The sequence below is a fragment of the Pinus tabuliformis genome, chromosome 6 (assembly GCF_031772625.1).
Source record: "Pinus tabuliformis cultivar Carrire ecotype Pingquan chromosome 6, CPIR1, whole genome shotgun sequence".
Lineage (NCBI taxonomy): Eukaryota > Viridiplantae > Streptophyta > Pinopsida > Pinales > Pinaceae > Pinus > Pinus tabuliformis.
Genome location: NC_142292.1, coordinates 120,769,236 through 120,789,815, shown reverse-complemented (window position 1 = coordinate 120,789,815; position 20,580 = coordinate 120,769,236). Strand labels below are relative to the sequence as shown.

The window sequence follows — 20,580 nt, the reverse complement described above, 5'->3', positions numbered from 1 at the left end:
GTGCTAGACCTATTTCAATGAGCAAGAAACTCATTTATATATATTATAAAAATAATATTTCTTTTCTTGAATAAGTACACTCCCTCTTAACTAGGGAGGTATTCATACAACATTACAAGGTGTTTGGCTATTATCAATCTTGAAGAATTCACATAAGAGAAACCGGATTTACAATCCATCCCTTATAGCATCATATCCATCAATGTTGTCACAGTGCAAGGTCTTGACTAATAACTCCATCTCTTCATGAGATCATGAGCTACAATGCTGGCGAGACCAAAGATTTATGGACACCTTCATCATTGTCTCTCAAGGTACATACCCACCTGGGTGTTCTCTGAGTATGACCTTCTAGGACTATTCTTATCTTGGATTCCCAACGCTCAAAGAATATTGGTCCTCTTGCCTACTCTTGTCTTAGATGCCTTACACATCCTCAAAGAGTATTGGATGCCAGATGATTGCCCAATCCTTCCGTTCTTTCTTCCCAAGTGAAGACAAGAATGTTGTGTCTATCTTGTGTCTATATTTCCATTCATGGCCATCATCTAGACTTATGGCTATTAGTCCTAGTCTAGTACATGACCCATAAGATGGAAAAACACAAATGTCACTCCTTTGTAATCAGGGGTGATCCAAAACTCCCTCTTGATTAGGGACTTGTCAGAGCTCCCTCTTCACTAGGGACTCTTTCATTCATCAGTGACTTCTTCGTGGGTCCTTCAGCTGCTTGATCTCCTTTCTTGCTTGATGTCATGAAGTCTTTGTTCGAACTTCTTCTAGGTAGGGCACCATCCATTGATTACTTTCCTTCTTGGTTTGTCATGTCATTGCTTCCTTCATGGAAAGTGTCTTTCTTGCCATGCATCAGGTTTTCTTGTCATCTAGCTACTCCTTTGTCATTTGTCCATGCTTCAAAATACTCTTCTCATGGATGCTTCGTTGTACTTGCTTGTTTACATGCTTCGACCTAGTAGCCCATCATGACTTCATCATGATATTGCTTCAATATTGCTTTTTCTTTTGCTGGATGGTTTCTTCATCACGACATCTTTGTAGAGTAGAATTAGTTATCTTCATCTTTCATATCTCCAAGGCCTTCATAGGTGTCAAGGGTCCTTCCTTCCTTTGTCAGAGTTGTCCTGCCTTCTTTTGGGAGATATCTTCAGAGTATCTTGTCAGATAGTGATTTTCGATGATGCATCTAAGTATCTCTTCACTTCTAGTACTCTGAATCATGATACCATGTGGATCAATGTTTGTTCCCTTTTCTTCAACTTGGACTCTTATGTTTGAAGAATTCAATGCTTCTTTCGTCATAAGTTTTTCTAATTTGTTCTCTAAAGATTTCTTGTCATCTTTAAGTTTTTTAATTTGACTGGGCAGATTTTGATTATGATTCCTGAGACATAAGAGTTCTTCAACTTCTTATTCAACTTTATTTTGGCATTCAAGCATCTCATCTTTTAAATCTTTGATTTGTTCTAATGATCTTTGATTAAGGTTTTTTAAGCCCAAATTTTCTTCTTCCTTCTTCGATAGATTCTCATTTAATTTCTTCTCGAAACATTCATTTTTTTTTCTTAATTTTTGTGTTGTAGCCTTGGACTTCTTAACCTGGGCAAGTAATTTTTGACTCTGGTCCCTGGACAAAAAAATTCCTCATCCTTTTCTTTTGACTCCTTGTAAAATAAATCTTTGAGATCTTTATGTTTACTTTCTGATACCCCATTTTTATGTTTAAGTTTTGTGAGTTTGTATTTTAATCTTTTTATTTGCATTTGCTCATTACCTTGATATTCATCCATAATAATTTTTTGTTCACATAGACAACCTTATTTGTGATTTTTAAATATCAACAAAAACATAAATTCTGTTTTATAAAAGAACATTTTGTCCAAAATATTAAGTTATTTATGAAATTCATAATTCACAATCTCACCTGTTCTATAACTCCCCTCTTTTATTATTAGTGGGTGCATGGAAAAGTATCACTATTATATAATAATATCTTGTTTTTATTCACGGCCTGAATTGAACTTCTTCGTTTTGCTTCTCTTATTTCCATCCTTTTAATTATTTTTATACTTTCTAGAAGTACTTTTCTAATAATAATTTTTCTTTTATAAAAATATAATTTCATATATATATATATATGCGATCCTGTCTTTTATATTCTACCTTAAGAACCTGTTTAAAAAACACACTCTTCATTTTACACGTGTGGATTTTATATAAATCTATATAATATATAATATGTTTTTACTTTTTTTTTTAAATATATTTTCATATAATTTCATCGATATATATAGAAATAAATAAATAAATAAACAAAGAAAGAGTACCCCTCTACGTTAAGAACTTGTTTAACCAAAAAACACTTTTTATATTATGTATAGACTTTCTATAAATCTATGTAATATATAGTATGCTTTTGCTTCTTCTTTTTAATTATATTATCTTTTTGTTGCTTTGTTTTATATTTAAAATATACAAACTATTCTATACTTCTTTGAAGTTCTTTTTTATAATAACTTTTTGACTTTAATCAATCTTTAATTTTACTTCTTTAACTCTACTTCTAGTTAAATTCTCCCACACAAAATATATTCACATATTGATTTAGGTTTTGATGTGGTGTAATTTTATTTTTATTTTTTTCTTTTAATCCAGCCGTTGTTAACTTAATAATAAGGTTGGGTTGCCCTTCCTTCAAAAATTAAACAAAACTATAATGAGAGGATGTGACCATATAGATAGTAGAATACAGGACCTTGATGATTTGTAGACAAACTTGCTACACAACTAGTGAAACAATAGTACGATTGAATATAGATGGCTGCATTTGATCGTACAAAATATGGAGTGCAATAAATTAATTAATGTACGACAACTATGGCAAAGAGTACAACACGTGTTTAACTTAGAGAGGAAATGATTTTTTTCACTACATTTTTCTTGGTTAATCAAAATCCCACAAATATTTTAAAAAACTAGAGTTTAAGTTGTTTAATATGTAGAATTCGAGTGTCTTAGAAGAATTTTCAGGATGCTGAATCCATTTATGCATTCCAAAATGCATTTTAAGCAACAAAAAATCACATTCTTTCTTGAAATTGTTTTGCTAGATTCCCGTGAAAAATCTATTTCCTTCGCGGATGCGGGTGATTAAAGGCGCTGGTACAACGCAACAAATCTGGGATGGCAAATGGCGCAGCCACATGGCCACCCACGCTTCCACCCAGAAGCCCACCGCTGAAATTAATGGCATTTTAATGCTTTGTGTGGGTCGAGGAAACCTCATTCTGATCCATAAGATGGCGATTTCGGACCTCTTTCCCCCTGTTCCGCCTCCTATGAATTGCAACTGTCTCCCTGCTGCTACAGAGCCGAGCTTGCGCACGCAACGAGGAGACGTTGCCAAATTCTTTGCTGTATTGAAATGGTAGAAGGTGCCCACTTCTCGCATAATCTGTTTTGTTGCTTTCGCACTAATGCTTCGGCTTTGAATCATGCTTCTGAACCTTGAATTCTCTACTCTCCTGCTCCCACTGGCCATTCCATCCCTCGTTCTGCCCCTACTAGTCCTTGTCGGCCCAATTTCAACTAGGCGAGTATGCCTCGTCTGCGTCACAAGATGCGCTGTAGAAGAGGCAGCAACAGAGGAAGAGCAATTTGCCCCCCCTCGCTGCCCCTCTCTGACTCTATCACTTTGGATTCCTCCTCCCGCTCGACGGTGGCTCATTTCACGGGTCATTATCCCGCCACCCGTAGCGGTAGGGGGTGTGCGCCGGCTCTAGGCGTGTTGAAAATGCTCCACAACCGCCTGTTGCCTCTGTCCTGATGCAACATCCCAACCACTCTACCCAGTTCTAGTTTCGTTGCACGCTGGAACACCCTTGCATAATTGCAACCATTTCAGTGGCTTTCAGAGAGGAGCCTCAAAGCTCTGACGTCCCAGTTTGCAACACTCAGGAGTGGACCAACACCAGCAGAAGGAAAACTCTTGGTAGCAGCTCTGGGGCATGCAGAACCCATGGTGAAGCTCCGGACCGAATAGGCGTAGCTCAGGGACACAATATTCCAGGCGGCTACACGAATATGGAAGCAACGACGAGTGCTCAACAGCACGAGGAAGATGACATGGAGGTATACAGGTGTTTGATTGTGGAAGAACCTCCGCCACCTAATGACATTTAGCCGCCACAGTATATTTCAGGTTTTGAGCTCTCGGTCGCCAAACCTAGGGGTCTTTTATGCAGTTTTCTAGTAATTCTTGTCAATTTTGATGTTTTGTTCAACAAAATATTCCACTATGGTTTTACAGGCTGGTTTCCCTGCGTGGACAACACACTCCTCTAGTTTTGGACTGGTTTCCCTGATAAGGACAGTCATTTTCAGTTATTGTTTGTTAAACATGGCATAATCTGAAACAGGGTCTGCAGAAGCCGGTGCCTCCATGTACTATTTTTTGTTACATTAATAGAATTAGTCATATTTAGAAAAAAAAAGAAGAAAAAATCTATTTCCTCTTTAAGTTAGACTACGCCTAATTCATATGATTATAGAGATTGGCAGTGGAATTTAGCAAATAATGTACATAAGATTGCTAGTTGCATGGGCAATATTATACGACAGTTGAATTGAATGGCTAGTGAAAGAAATCTTATGGAATTGGACATGTACATCAATAGATGTGTACGAATGAGATTGAGCAGACAGATTCATTTTTTATGGTTGTACGATTAATTGATCATACGATTGTATGGACACAACATTTGCAATTTAATTCGCTGCATGAAGTACGATTGTAATGGTAGCTATACGACATTGTGAGTGGACCGCGATTGAGCATATGGACAACAACAGAATATGGTACGAAATTCATACAGTAAAGAGCAGGATGGAGGCAATAGTGTGGTGGTGGTTGGGAATTGGTGGCAGAGCTACAATAGTGTGAAGTTGTGAACAATATAGGGTAGTGGTAGCGGCTTGGATGGTGCCAACCTTTTTTTTTTAATAATTACTGTTTTTAATAACTTTTTGTGAAACTTTTTTTAATATAAATGATGGCATATTAGAGAAGGTGTCCCTACGCGAATAGCCTCTTCAATATATAATTATTAGTAATTATTTAATTATATATTTACATTCACAAACATATTAAGAATAACTTTGTAAGAGACACGATTGAAGACAAGAATGTGTTATTGGTAAAGGTAGATACATTGAAGAATGTTGCAGATTCATGAGAAAAATCTGTGAGAATTGAAAAGTTTTCTTGGTGTAGAAAAACAATGGCCATTATTACCTTGGATTGTTGATCATGTACTCTTGTATTCCCCGGACAAATAAAACAAGTGGGAGAATGTTGGGCATGCTTTATATTCATTTTTTGACTATCCTCATGTGTTTTTTGCATCGGTTTTTTGTGGTTTTGGGTGCACAATTTTCACTTTTAGTTGTCTTATGCATGTCGTGGTTCAACCCATGGTTTTGTAATACCAGTTAAACCACTACAGTTGTATTCTAATCTAGGGTAAATGAATTGGCGACTTTTGGATGTCAGAGGATATACGTATTATATTGTAACATTGTAATGATAAAAATCTATGTTGCACGGGTTCGCAGACCTGGGGGTGGGGTTCTCAGACTGGTCCTGAGTTCTTGTCCCCAAGAACTAGGTGCTGGAACAGGGACATCCTAGATGAACCCTCAAGAACTGGGTTCTTAATCCAATACTCCATAAACACGCAATGGGTTCTTTCGCTGAAATGGGTGCGCCAAACCCCGCGTTTGGGTGCGTGGCGAGTTCTTTAGTGGTGGGAGTCAATAAGAACATTTTTTTATTAATTAAAAAGTCATTGCTTTGACTTATAGCTCGACCTCCGACCCGACGACCCATATGCAATTGTTCATCTCTCACGGTGGCACAGTGGCACGGGTCTCTCACAGTGGCGCAGCAACACATGTCTCTCACGGCGGCAATGTTTTGGTGATTCGCATGGGTCTACTATCTCTCACAATGACGCAGAGTTCGGTGATTGCACAGGTGCTTGGACCATGGTAAACCTTAAACCCCTATCTCATATTTTGACTAAATTTTTTCCGCAAAAATTACCTACTTTTCCCACTTATTCCCACCAAATGGTCTATGAGCGTCAAGTACTAAGTCTTTAAAGTATTATGTGACTTGTCTTTTATCTTGAGACTTGCAATGTTTACAAGCTCACTGTCTTCATCAAGTTCATGATCAGGGTAGGCATGATCACGAATCCTTTTACCATCCAAAAGTTCAACAAATAATAAGAGGTAATCCATTTACACAATGTTGCATGGTAGATATGAATAAAAAATGTGAGCAACTGCATGGATGTTGTACAATACTGTTGATAATTGCTAGATGCAAGAACGGGTTTCCTTACTCACTAACACATTTTTCACATTATACAAGCACTGATAGTTTACAAACAAAATTGTGCTTACACTTTCTCAGTTTCTTGAGCCTGTTGGGAATTAGGAATTTAGACCCATATTATGCCCTTATTAGCATTGTTGGGACCGCTTGCTAAATTTATCCAAGATGTATTGGCAGCTAATTATCCCAAACTCTAATCCAAGTTTATACAATTTTCGATACAACGAACTGTGTACACCATACAGTGTAACATTTTGATTTAAATTTTAAGCTTTAACTAATCTTTAAAAAGTTAATTTAAATTTTAAACTTTTAGTGAAATTCACCATCGATAGAATTTAATTATTTATGTGGCCCGAGTTTACAAGTTTTATGTGGTAGGTTTTGTTCGTGTTGCAACTTAGGATAGATAACTTTGTGCCTTTCAAATTTTTAGTTTTCTAATGTCCTTATTTTGAAATTTTCAGATTTGGCATTTTGGTTAATTTCCAAAATCAAGAATGTCTTCATCAAATCCACAATATCCATTCTGGAAATATGTGGAAAGGCAAAAACCTCCAAAGGGTGCTAGGGGGATAGCAACATTAAAATGCAATTTATGTCAACTTGAATGGAAAGGGAGCGATACCAGAGTTAAAGCTCATTTTATGAAGATACCAAGGAAGGATGATCTTGCAATGGAGACCCGGATGATCCCACTAGACTCACTAGTGTACAAAGATAGCAACAAAGGGCTGATGGTAAGGCAAGCAAGGAAATTTTCCAACCATGTCGTAATGTTGATGAAAATGATGACTCCAATGAGGAAGAATTACCATCTGATGATGAAGTTCAAGTTGGTGATGAGCATGTACCATTTAGAGCATCAAAAAGCACTACCAGTCATGCACGCAAGAAGCCTAAATTTGGTGGCATTTATGACATGTTTGATGTGAAAGGTAGGGAGGGTGTTGATCTTGCAATAGCAAGATTTTTTCTTGCATGTGGCATTCCCTTCAATGCAACCCATTCACCCTATTTTGAGAAAATGGTTCATGCTATTAATGATGGACCTCCAGGGTATAAAGCGTCTGGTTATAAGAAGCTCCGAATTGTGTTGGTGGATAAGGAGAAAGCCCATTTTGAGAAGACAATGACACCCTTGAAAACATCTTGGAGTGTAGATGGATGCTCAATTGTCATGGATGGATGGACTGATTGTAGGAATCGTCCATTGATAAACATCATTGTCTCTTCCCTATCTAGTCCTTATTTTCTCGGGGCTATTGATTGTTCTGATCAAGAAAAGAACATTGTTCTTGAAAATCCAATTATGTGATGCCATTGTAGAGGTGGGGTCATCCAATGTTGTTGAAGTTATTACTAATGTAGCTCCAGTGTGCAAAGCAGCAAGGGTAATGGTTTAGAAGGAGTACATGTTAGTGACAAGTTCCAAGTTTCAAGTTTGATTTATTTTATATTTAAATTACATGAATTGCATTTTTAATTTTGATTACAAGTTTGATTTGTTTTCTAATTTTTATCAATAAACATTTTGATTTATTAATATTTTAATTTTGTCCTTGATGTACCTAGGTGTATTTTTTTGACACCATCTATAGTGCATTCTTTGAATAATGCATTGAAGGACATTGGGAAAATTGAATGGATTCAAGCATTAATTGAAAATGGCCACAAAATTCAAATGTTTATATGCAACCATCACCAATCACAATCCATTTACCGCAAGCATGCCAAAATGGAGCTTCTTAAATCAATATATACTAGATTTGCAACTTACTACATTTTATTTAGGTGGCTTGTGGAGATGGCAAAGGCTTTGTCTACCACAGTTGTTAGTGACATGTGGGATCAGTGGAGGTTATCTACCTTAGATGCAGCTTTGGAGGGGAAGAAGTTGATTTTGGATAATCAATTTTGGGTTGATGCTAAATTTGTTGTGGAATTTATAGAACCAATTTGTGATATGATCTGCTATGCAAACACATAGGGTCCATGTTTAGGTGAGATTTATGAGAACATGGACTCCATGTGTGAGAGGATCCAAACCATCACAGATAGGAAGGATCCTACTTTATGGCCACAACTGAAAGAGTTTATACATGGGCGGTGAAATAAACTGAACACCCCTCTTCATATGGCAGCTTACATCATTAATCCTAAATGGTATGATCCCACAACAGGAAGAAGGCCTCCTTCCCAAGATAGAGAGGTGTTCAAAGGATTCTTGACCGTTGTTAAGAGAATTTATGGTTGTATAGAAGAAGCCTCTGACATACATCTCAGTTTGCCCAATTTTCACATGGTCAAGGTGTCTTTGGTTCACATGCAACTTTGGCTGATAGACGCAAGAAGAAGGATCCAATTGATTGGTGGTGGCTTCCTGGTGTTGATGCTCCTGAGTTGCAACAATTTTCTGTATGGTTATTTGGATAGGTAGCTAGTTTGAAGTTCCTCGTCTTATTTCTCAATTTTTGCTTTAAATTTTAAATTTTAATTAATTTAATGGGCTTCCCTTGACATTCCAAGTAGCTTGTTCCTCATATTGCGAGAGGAATTGGAGTACTTATGCCTTTATCCATTCAGTAAAGAGAAATAGGTTGGGCTCAGAAAAGCCATAGAACTTAGTGTACATTCATAGCACACTTAGTCACATATCTCGAAAAGACCCTGGGTACAATGAGGGTCTTTTCAAGAGGTGGGACCAATACACAGATGATGCTACGTGTGTAGACAAGGAGATACAACTGGATGGCCTTATTGAGCTACCTTCAATTGCTATGGATGAGCAAGAGCCTCAAGATGAGAGTGATTCCTACCTAGAGAGCATGTTGATTGAAGACCCAAGTGATGTTGATGACATTAATGCTGATGACATGGCTTGAGGAAGCCATTGTTCACTCTTGAAATTTCTTAGTTCATGTTTGGAGATGGCTTAAGGGAAATTTTGAATGTCGTATGACAATGGACACATATCATGATTCTTATTAATATGTAAACTCCGATTTGCACTTGATATCAAACTAGAAATTTGAAATTTCAATGTGAATGTTCAATGATGTGCATGTTTAAATCATAAATATTTTATTTTTCTTGTTTAAAGTTAGAAAATGCACAAGTTCATATATATATATATATACATATATTCCGCCGACGAACCCACGCACCCTATTTCAAAAAGTGTCATACCCGTCCCCGAACCCACGTACCCTATTTCAAAAAGTGTCATACCCATCCCCGAACCCACGTACCCTATTTCAAAAAGTGTCATACCCATCCCCGAACCCACATTTCCTGGCAACATAAATAAAAATATATTGAAAAGCATTTCTAGTTTTTCCGATTTGGGTTGCAAGGGTAAAATATTTGTGTTAATGTGTATTGTTGCAATTTTTCTATTTCTATTAAAAATTTGTTTGCAGCAATTAACTGAACAAGGTTAAAAGCTACACTCCATGACAAGTCAAACAAATAATATAATAACGAAGCAGTTAGATCAATCCTTAATCAATGGTTGACCATATCAAATGGTAGCCTCTCCAAGAGAGCTCACCCTATCCAAAAGTAGAATGTAGTGTTTAAGATGTCCTCAAAGTCAACTCCAAATAATCATAAAATGTGCTCCAAGATGGCTACAACTCAAAACCTATGCAAGTTGGCAACATGTGAAACCAACAAGTTCTCTTCAATGTGCAACCACCTCAACCTTCTTAAGTTTTACCAAATCAACTCCCTAATAAAATACTTCAAAGTGATTACAACTCATCAAATAATATGTAAAAACAATGTTGTTCTACAAAACCATCAACTGATTTACTAAAACCCCCTGCTCAAGAAAAGTGTGCCCTAGAGAAGTGTGCCGTTCTCTCCCAAAATAGTGTGCCAAAGAAGGGAGCACTCCATCATGAACCCTAAGCCTCTTCTAAATAAACCGTTTCAAGTATGGAAAGATGCCAAATGAAGTAGGGTGCTTAAGTAACTAACCTTCGCCAGGATAAAATAATAAGTTAAATCAACCTCAACATGTGTGCACAAATGTTAATATTCTGATATGACCATAGTCCATCTCAAAATAGACATTGGATGATTAAATCACCATGAACATGTGCCAATGAAGGTGTGCACTCCATCAAAGTGTTGTACCGTGTAAATAATATTCCCTAGCAAAACCCCACAATGATAGAAATAAATACTAATCTCCACCTAGGTGTGAATGTCGGGTGCACCACCATTAATGGACTTGTTACATATTGTAGCTTGCATAGGTGTTTTAGTCTTGAGAGGTGTTATTGAGGCTAGGAACACAGAGGATTTAATTATTTCCAAGCCCATATAATTTTTACTAAGTTTTACCGAGAGAAAATATCTTAATTATGTCAATTAGTGATATTTTAAATATTTCCTAAGTCTAAACTTAGGAAAAGTGGATAATTAATTGACATTAGTTGAGATAAGATCGGTTTGCCTCTAGAAACTTGTAAAAGGTTTCTAAGATGATATTAATCATTGATTTGATCAAGTGAACTTCTAATCAAAGTCATTCATTTGTGAATGAGATATTATAAAGGGAGGTTAATGGGTAGCATTAGAGACACTTCGAGTCGCTGATTACCAAGAGGGTTCCAACAACATTGATTGAAAAGAAATTTGCTGGATTTTATTCTTCACAGAGGTTTTTAGTTTCTGAATGACAGAAGGAGACCAAATTATTTCTGCAGAAGAAGACTGAATTTGCCAGTTTATCAGTGCGAATTGCCAAATTGAATTCTCAGAGGCAGTGCAAGTTACTAGGAAGGGAAAATTGAGTTTCCAGTGGCAGTGCGAATTGCCAGGAACAATAGTGCAAATTTCCAGAGGCTTCCAGATTGCCAATAAGAATTATTGGAGGCTGCCAGACTGCCAATACGAATTATTGGAGGCTGCTAGTGCGAGTTGCATAGGGTAGTGTGAATTACCAAAAAGGACCGAGTTAATCTGCAGAGGGAGACAATGAAATTACTCAGTTCGATTTGGTCAAAAGTGAAAAAAAATTGCCGGAGCTTAGCTAGTGTCAGGCAAGCAGTTGAAATTTTAAATAGTAGTTTTTGTTGAAGATATTAATATAAACCCTCAGATTTGAAAACAGGTTTTCCCCACATTGGGGTTTTTCCAGGGACATTTGTCCAAAAATACTTGTGTTCATTATGTGATTGGTTTCTTGCATTTTCTGCTGCTATTTTATTTTGTGAATGGTGTTGTTCATGTTATTATTCATTACTTCCAGCAAAAGAATTAATTTATCATGAACAAGTAATAGGTGTTGAAATTTGGTACCGGAGGACAGGTGGTTCCCTTAGGCTTTGATCTTTGGCCTAGGGAAAAGTGTCCAAAAGAATTTAATTTTTCTCCTAAAGTGACTATAATTTTATAAAGTTAAATTTAATTTAAAAGTGACTTTAAGTGATAAAGTTACTAAGTCTAATTTAAAAGTAACTTTTATAAAGTAAATGAAAAATTAGAAAGGAAAAGTGACTTTGGAAATAAATGACTAAGTGGGTCTTTATTAAAGTGGGGTGAATTAAAAAATAGAAAGTGAGATTTAAATGAGCATTTAATCTCAGCCATTGATCTAAATCTATTTCAGCCATTGGATTTAGAGATCACCCAAAAGTCACTTGGATCACCCAAAAGTCACTTGGAGTTATATTAAAGGAGGAAAATGAGGAAAAGATCATTCATTTTTTCATGAGCAGATTGGGAGAAGGAGAGCAAGAGAGATTTCTGAGCAAGGAGGAGAAGGAGACAACAGCTTGGCACACATTCCAAGGCAGCAGTTGAGCAGATTTGTACAGCTGATTCAGCACATAGTGAAAGACAGATTTTTGCACAAAAATCGATGAGCAGTTTGCTGATTTTTCTGCACACAAAACGGAGGCCGTACAGCATTTATTGCTGTCCTGTTTGCTGTAATTTCCAGATTGCTGTGAGGCACGGGAAATGAGATAAGTTGTAAATTTTCTTGCTGATTTTTTGCTGAATAATTCTCACTGTAAAAAGGCAATTTTCAGAAATAAAAAAGAGCTCTCAAACTGGTTTTCCCCAAGAGTTGTAGGGGGTTTTTCCAGGGTCAAGTTGACCAAAAATATCAGCGTTTTAATGTGTTTTAATGGCTGTTTTTGATTGCTGATTTTTAATTCTGCAATTTCCAGCGTTCTGAAAAATTTCCAGAATTTGTGTTTTCAGCAATATTTATTTTTTTTCAGTCTGTTAAATGTATGGTTATGGGAATGGGCATTTAACTACATGGGAGAAATAAGGAGAAACTGAAAACCGGGGTGGGAAAACAGAGATTTTTACATGGTATCAGAGCTTTAGTGCTGAAGGGCAGTTTGAGACAGCCAAAGGAAAAATTACAGTTGCTGATTTTTCACTCAGAAAATTCCAGCAAGATGATTTTTTCATAAACAACAGTTTTATCTTTACTACAGTAGTGCTATTTTTCAGTTTTAGGACAGCAGGATGTCATTGGGATTGAGGGTGGAGGATAGGCTGGATGGGGATATAAATTACAGTGTTTGGAAGGAGAGAATGCAGAGTATCTTTGAGGAGGCAGAAGTCTGGGATATCATGGTGCATACCGCACAGAACCCTATTGTTGTGCCCACTGATGTTACTCAGTTGGCTGAGTATAAAAAGAAGAACAATAAGGGTAAGAGGCTGATTCTAGACGGAATCAAAGACCATTGCATTCCTCATGTGAGAGGAAAGAGCAATGCCCATGAGATGTGGACAGCATTGTCCAATCTCTACCAGAGTACCAATGAGAACCGGAAGATGGTCCTGAAGGAGAAGCTGAAGAACATTAAGATGGGTAATGATAGTGCAGCTGGATATCTCACAAAGATTACCAATGTGAGAGATGAGTTGGCAGCGATTGGAGAGGCCATTCCATCCACTGAGTTGGTGCGTATTGCAGTGAATGGCCTCCCCCGTTCATGGTTGAACTTTGCTGATGGGGTTTGTGCACGTGAGACCCTTCCCACATGGGAGAGGTTTTGGGATGATTGTATTCAGACAGAGATTAGGAAAGGACAGCTTGGGGCAGTCAAGCCAGTTGAGCGGGATGAGGAAGAACCTCATATCCGTCTCAGCTTTGGAGGACAGAGGATATGAGGTACTGTTCAGGGGAGGACAGGTGTTGATGTATCTCAGGGGCACGCCAGCTGATTCAGCTAGAGTGATAGGTGTATGCCATGCAAAGGTGTACAAGTTTGCATTCCAACCCCTTTTGGCATTGAGCAGTAGTACCGACAGCAGAGCTAGCAGTTCTGAGCTGTGTGAGATTTGGCACCGCAGGATGGGACATATGTATCATGGAGCCTTGAGGACATTGCGGGAGATCACTACAGGTGTGCCAGATTTCATTACTGACCACTTTGATACTTGCAGAGGTTGTGCGATGGGCAAGGTTGCCAAATCCCCTTTTCCCAGCAGTGACAGCGGAGCGACGGGGATACTTGATTTGATTCATTCCGATGTGAGCGGTCGGATGTCTCATGTTTCCTTGAGTGGATATGAGTACTATGTTTTATTCATTGATGATCACTCCAGGAGGACCTGGATTTATTTTTTGAAGACCAAGAGTGAGGTCTTCAAGCGGTTTCAGGAGTTCAGAGCTCTTGTGGAGACTCAGACAGGTCGAAAGATCAAGTCCTTGAGGTCGGACAATGGAGGAGAGTACACCCTTGGAGAGTTTGTTGACTAATGTGCGGAGGCAGGCATTAGGAGGGAGTTCACTGTTCCTTACAACCCCCAGCAGAACGAGGTTGCGGAGAGGAAGAACAGATCCATCATAGGGGCTGCCAAAGCCATGTTACATGATCAGGGGTTGCCATTGTTCTTGTGGGCAGAGGCCTGCAACACAGCTGTTTACTTGCAGAACAGGAGTCCGCATCGTGCCTTGGGGCACATGACTCCGGAGGAGGCTTTCTCTGGGAAGAAGCCTGATATTGGTCATCTTCATATCTTTGGATGCATTACATACTCCTATATACCCAAGGAGAAGAGGACCAAACTAGAGCCCACCGCAGAGAAGGGTATCTTTGTGGGCTACAGTGAGACCTCAAAGGCCTTTCGGATTTACATTCCTGCACAGAGGAGAGTTGTTGTCAGACGGGATGTGAAGTTCGAGGAGGACAGGGCCTTTAGGAGGTCACGGGAGTTAGAGTATCTGGATCAGCCAGACCCTCAGCAGCAGTTGAGTCAGTCGCAGGGATCCAGTGGGCAGGGATCAGGAGGATCCGAAGGTACATCTATGAGGATGTCAGGTCCGTCAGTGAGCAGTGGCTCGCCGAGCCAGAGGGGTGGTGCTCCGGGCAGCATGTAGAGCAGTTCACAGAGCAGTTCACTAGGGAGTCCATTGATGGACAGTTCACACGGTACCTCAGCTTCTACAGGTTCAGGTGCAGGCAGGAGGACAGCAGACAGACAGTCAGGAGTTCAGGCTACTGATGGTGATGAGGAGGAGGAGTTTCATTCTCCTATGGGAGAAGCATGCTCAGGGAAGAGGAAGCCCAAGTGGCTTCAGGACACCTTGAGAGATGCCACATCTGTTGCTGAGCCGAAGAGGCCGGTCAGAGAGAGTAGACCACCTGAGAGGTTTTGTAGCTATATGGCGATGGTTACCGGCATCCTTGACTCTGAGCCTTCTAGCTATGAGGAGGCAGCTAGCCAGCAGGTCTGGAGAGAGGCCATGCAGGAGGAGTATTCTTCTATCATGAAGAATGATGTTTGGGAGGTGGTGCCAAGGCCTGAGGGCAAATCCGTGGTTACTTCCAGATGGCTTTACAAGGTAAAGCATGCTGCAGATGGCAGCATTGAGAAATTCAAAGCGAGGTTTGTGGCTAGAGGGTTCTCTCAGGTAGAGGGAGTTGATTATGAGGAGACCTTCGCTCCCGTGGCTCGATATACTTCGATCCGCTCCATTATATCGATAGCAGCAGAGATGGGTTGGAAGATCCACCAGATGGATGTGAAGACCGCATTTCTCAATGGCTTCATACAGGAGGAGGTGTACATTGAGCAGCCACAGGGCTTTGAAGTGCATGGGAAGGAGTCCCATGTGTGCAGATTGAAGAAGGCCCTTTATGGCCTGAAGCAAGCTCCCAGAGCTTGGTACTCCAGGATAGATGCATACTTGCAGGGGATGGGTTTCACAAAGAGTGAGGCAGATCCGAACTTTTACTTTATTGTGATTGGTGAGGAGCCTCTCATTCTGGTGCTGTATGTGGATGACTTGATCATTACAGGTGCAGAGAGACTCATAGAGCACTGCAAGAGAGATCTTGCGGCAGAGTTTGAGATGAAGGACATCGGCTTGATGCATTACTTTTTGGGTTTGGAGGTGTGGCAGGAGGAGGGGCATTTCTTCCTGGGGTAGGGGAAGTATATTGTGGACATCCTTAGTAGATTCCACATGGAGGATTGTAGACCCATGTCGACACCGATGATCACCAACTGGAAGAAGCTTCATGCTTCGGATTCCGAGTTGGTGGATCCCACATTGTACAAGCAGCTGATTGGTTCCTTGATGTATTTGGTCAACACTAGACCAGATATCTGTTTTGCAGTCAACACGATGAGTCAGTTTATGTGTGAGCCTAGGAAGGTTCACTGGGTGGCTGCAAAACACATTTTGCGGTACTTGCAGGGGACAGTGGATTATGGTCTGGACTACAGGCAGGGAGATGGAGTGAGATTGGCAGGATACACTGATTCTGATTGGGCAGGTTGTGCTTCTGATAGGAAGAGCACTTCAGGGTGTTGTTTTGGGTTGGGTTCAGCAGTAGTGTCATGGTTCAACCAGAAGCAGCAGTCAGTAGCACTGAGTTCAGCGGAAGCAGAGTATATGGCAGCCAGTCTAGCTAGTTGTGAGGCTATCTGGCTTCGCAAGATGTTGTTTGGCTTATTTGGTCAGCCGTTGAGACCTTCAGTGATTTACTGTGATAATCAGAGTTGCATTAAACTCACGGAGAATCCAATATTTCATGACAGGTCAAAGCATATCAGGATCAGATATCATTTCATCAGAGACTATGTTCAGAATGGAGTTGTGAAACTTGAGTATATTTCCACTGATGAGCAGGTTGCAGATATCCTTACCAAAGCCTTACCACGGGGCAAGCATGTCTACTTCAGAGACAAGATGGGTGTGGTGAGGAACACCTTCCTCGGTAAGAGGGAGTGTTGAAATTTGGTACCGGAGGACAGGTGGTTCCCTTAGGCTTTGATCTTTGGTCTAGGGAAAAGTGTCCAAAAGAATTTAATTTTTCTCCTAAAGTGACTTTATAATTTTATAAAGTTAAATTTAATTTAAAAGTGACTTTAAGTGATAAAATTACTAAGTCTAATTTTAAAGTAACTTTTATAAAGTAAATGAAAAATTAGAAAGGAAAAGTGAATTTGGAAATAAATGACTAAGTGGGTCTTTATTAAAGTGGGGTGAATTAAAAAATAGAAAGTGAGATTTAAATGAGCATTTAATCTCAGCCATTGATCTAAATCTATTTCAGCCATTGGATTTAGAGATCACCCAAAAGTCACTTGGATCACCCAAAAGTCACTTGGAGTTATATTAAAGGAGGAAAAGGAGGAAAAGGTCATTCATTCTTTCATGAGCAGATTGGGAGAAAGAGAGCAAGAGAGCAAGAGAGATTTCTGAGCAGGGAGGAGAAGGAGACAACAGCTTGGCACACATTCCAAGGCAGCAGTTGAATAGATTTGTACAGCTGATTCAGCACATAGTGAAAGACAGATTTTTGCACAAAAATCGATGAGCAGTTTGCTGATTTTTCTGCACACAAAACGAAGGCCGTACAGCATTTATTGCTGTCCTGTTTGCTGTAATTTCCATATTGCTGTGAGGCACGAGAAAAGAGATAAGTTGTAAATTTGCTTGCTGATTTTTTGCTGAATAATTCTCACTGTAAAAAGGCAATTTTCAGAAATAAAGAAGAGCTCTCAAACTGGTTTTCCCCAAGAGTTGTAGGGGGTTTTTCCAGGGTCAAGTTGACCAAAAATATCAGTGTTTTAATGTGTTTTAATGGCTGTTTTTTATTGCTGATTTTTAATTCTGCAATTTCCAGCATTCTGAAAAATTTTCAGAATTTGTGTTTTCAGCAATATTTTTTTTTTTTTTTCAGTCTGTTAAATGTATGGTTATGAGAATGGACATTTAACTACATGGAAGAAATAAGGAGAAACTGAAAACCGGGGTGGGAAAACATAGATTTTTACAATAGGAAATAATTAATTAGGTTAATAGCACTTTTTGGGTAGCCAGAAAATTTCACAGGACTAACATATCATATACATCATCCAACCCTATAAAGAAGTACATCAACATGGGTACTAACATATCATTAAACACATTTCCCACTAGGCAATGTCTGATATCACAATGTTATATGACCTAGAAAAATTAGACTAAGACAACATGCATCATCCCACCACATCAACATCATAAGAGAAAATGGACATTACAAAGTGCTGAATCCATCCAATCGTCAAGTACATTAAACACATTTCCCACTAGGCAATGTCTGATATCACAATGTTATATGACCTAGAAAAATCAGACTAAGACAACATGCATCATCCCACCACATCAACATCATAAGAGAAAATGGACATTACAAAGTGCTAAATCCATCCAATCGTCAAGTATGCCCTTATCCTACATCTAAAACATGAGCTCCATGTAGAACACCCCCTCCCCGTAGTGACAAACCAAAATAATAACATCATCAAACAGAGTCAATAGGATTCTCCATGAAGAAGATAACACATTAAGTGGCAAGCATCTAAATGTCAAACGAATGATCCAAAATGATGGAAATAGGATCCACAAACATGAGAAGACCATTGATCACCAAAAAAGAATGAGTCCTCTCCCAAGATATCCTCATCAAATGGTCAAATGTCAAGAAGAGAAAAGGATCCGTGAAGATGTATCTCTCCCAAATCCATCAAAAGCTACAAGGCCTAAGTGCATCAGTGGCAAACCCCATCAATGTGATGAAAATCACAATATTGAAGCTCATACAATTTGAGTCGTAAGACACTGTAAGAACTTATTCCAAAAGAATTATTTCTCTGCTGAAGCATGCAATATGTTCAATTCTAAACATAGATGTTTGAAAAATTTGGGTTGTGGCCTTTAACATGCAATATTCTTGTTTATGGAATCTTCTGTATATACCACATTTATTGTTTTTCAACGTTTTCGATCAAGCCAATGTGGTCGATCGTGAGGAGTGGTTTGTGTGGAGAGAATCCAATTATAAGTTGTATTTATATGTTATTATAAGTTGTTAAAAGTGTAGGTGTAAATAAATTCTATTCTAAGATTCTATTCTTCTTGTTTTATTACTATTTGTTATTAAGTTCACTTTTTTGTTACGGATTACTTTGAGAAATTTTAGTTTTTATGCAATACTCTCTGTTGCTTTATACTTCTAGATTTGGGCAGGATCACAGGTGGAGAAGTTTCAACTTTTATTGTAACTTGTCATAACCTGTCATATTGCAGGCAGAATCAATTAATGCGACGAATGAATCTGTATTGAAGATTGCATTGGATCATGGTAAAACAGCAGGGTTAATTAAGCCTCATGATCGAATTGTAATATGCCAAACAATAGGGAACTCGGCTGTTGTTAAGATAATTGAGCTTGAAGATTAGTCTGATACAGAAAGCAGTTGGCAGGTTTTAGTTTCGTGTACAGCATTTCCTTAGGTATATGCCATACGTGCATAGTTATATCTGAACAGTGAATTTGAAGAGGTTTTCTTTTGTGTTTCAAATTCATCAGCCGAGTTTTTGCTGATGAGATCAACCAATAATAAGCCGTTTCAGCATGGTCTGCTAATTCAAAATTTGATGAAGCAAGTGGGGCTTAGATGTTTTTCTAATACATATGATTTCATCATATGGCTTTTACTGAGGATCCTGTAATAGTGAAATTCCAAAAGTATTTATTTAGATTAATTTGTATTTGATGAAGAGATCGGTCCATTATTTACGAATTTTTGTATGAAAAATTTGAAACAAAAGACAGGAATAAATGGTATATTTTGTGACAAAATGAACAATCATTTTGTGTAATCCGAGGAACGGATGTTGAGTGATTAATAGATTAGTTTTTTCCTAAAATGCGGAGTATTTTCTTTGATAACAAAGCAGTGTTATAATTTTATTGAACTTGGGCTTTGGAAACATCTTACACTCATGTGTAAAGATGTTTTCATAAGTGTGGGGCCCTGGAGAAAGACATTTCATTGGCTATTTTAAAACAGCAGTATCTGAATTATTTCATTGGTTTAACAAAATCCCTTTGTAACAATCTGCCATACTGAGTGTTGATATCCTGCAAGGATTGCTTCTTGGCCTCCGAGGTAACAACTTTTGAGTTGGAGTTATTAGATTACGGGGGGTAACAACTTTTGAGTTGGAGTTGTTATATTACGGTTCATAAGAATAACTTGTTTTTTCCCTTTTGATGGAATGAAATTTGCTGGTTGTAGTCTGAAATATGGATCGCTGAGATTTTAAAGCCTAAAAGCATCTCTGAAATTGGGTATTTGAAGATTGAAAAGGCCACGATACAATATAAGTGGGTTAGAAATAAGGGAGAAGTTAGTTTCACAATGCTTCGAGAGTGTTATATGGACACTGTTCATTTCTTTCATTATTTCAGGATTTTGCATGGTTCTTTGTGATCTTCGCTCTTAAGAAAAGAGAGTGCAACCTGTATTAAATGAAAAATTTGCGCTAACAGTTGACACTGCAGTAGCTGTTTTTCCACTACTGTTCTCAAGTCTGCATTTAATCACTGTAAATAAGCCACATTCAGGTGTCAGGTGATAAATAAATTGGGACTTCGGAGAATACGTTTAGCCTGTGTCGTAACCGACCTCACTGTACTGTGTTTAATAACTAGATTACTCTCTTTACTGGTATCTGGTGTCCTATTACTTCACCTGAGATCTATGTGTATTCCCTTTTATAAACGCTTTAGGCAGAACAAATTTATTTTACAAATACAATTACAGTGATATGAAAAGCAACTCAGTTTTTTCAGGTTGTGCCCATGATATCAGAATGTTGTGAATTTAAAATAAAA

The 20,580-nt window shown here is 38.4% G+C and overlaps 1 protein-coding gene across 1 annotated transcript in view; it reads left to right on the top strand.

The window, feature by feature from the left end:
• Nucleotides 1–19,462, top strand: part of LOC149257638 (pyruvate kinase 1, cytosolic-like) — a 234,362-nt gene extending 214,900 nt beyond the window's left edge. Inside the window, exon 16 of the mRNA XM_089414481.1 lies at nucleotides 18,987–19,462. Coding sequence (XP_089270607.1) covers nucleotides 18,987–19,139 — 153 coding nt within the window. The 3' untranslated portion in view covers nucleotides 19,140–19,462. The remainder of the gene's footprint in view (nucleotides 1–18,986) is intronic.
• The last annotated feature ends 1,118 nt before the right edge of the window (nucleotides 19,463–20,580 follow it).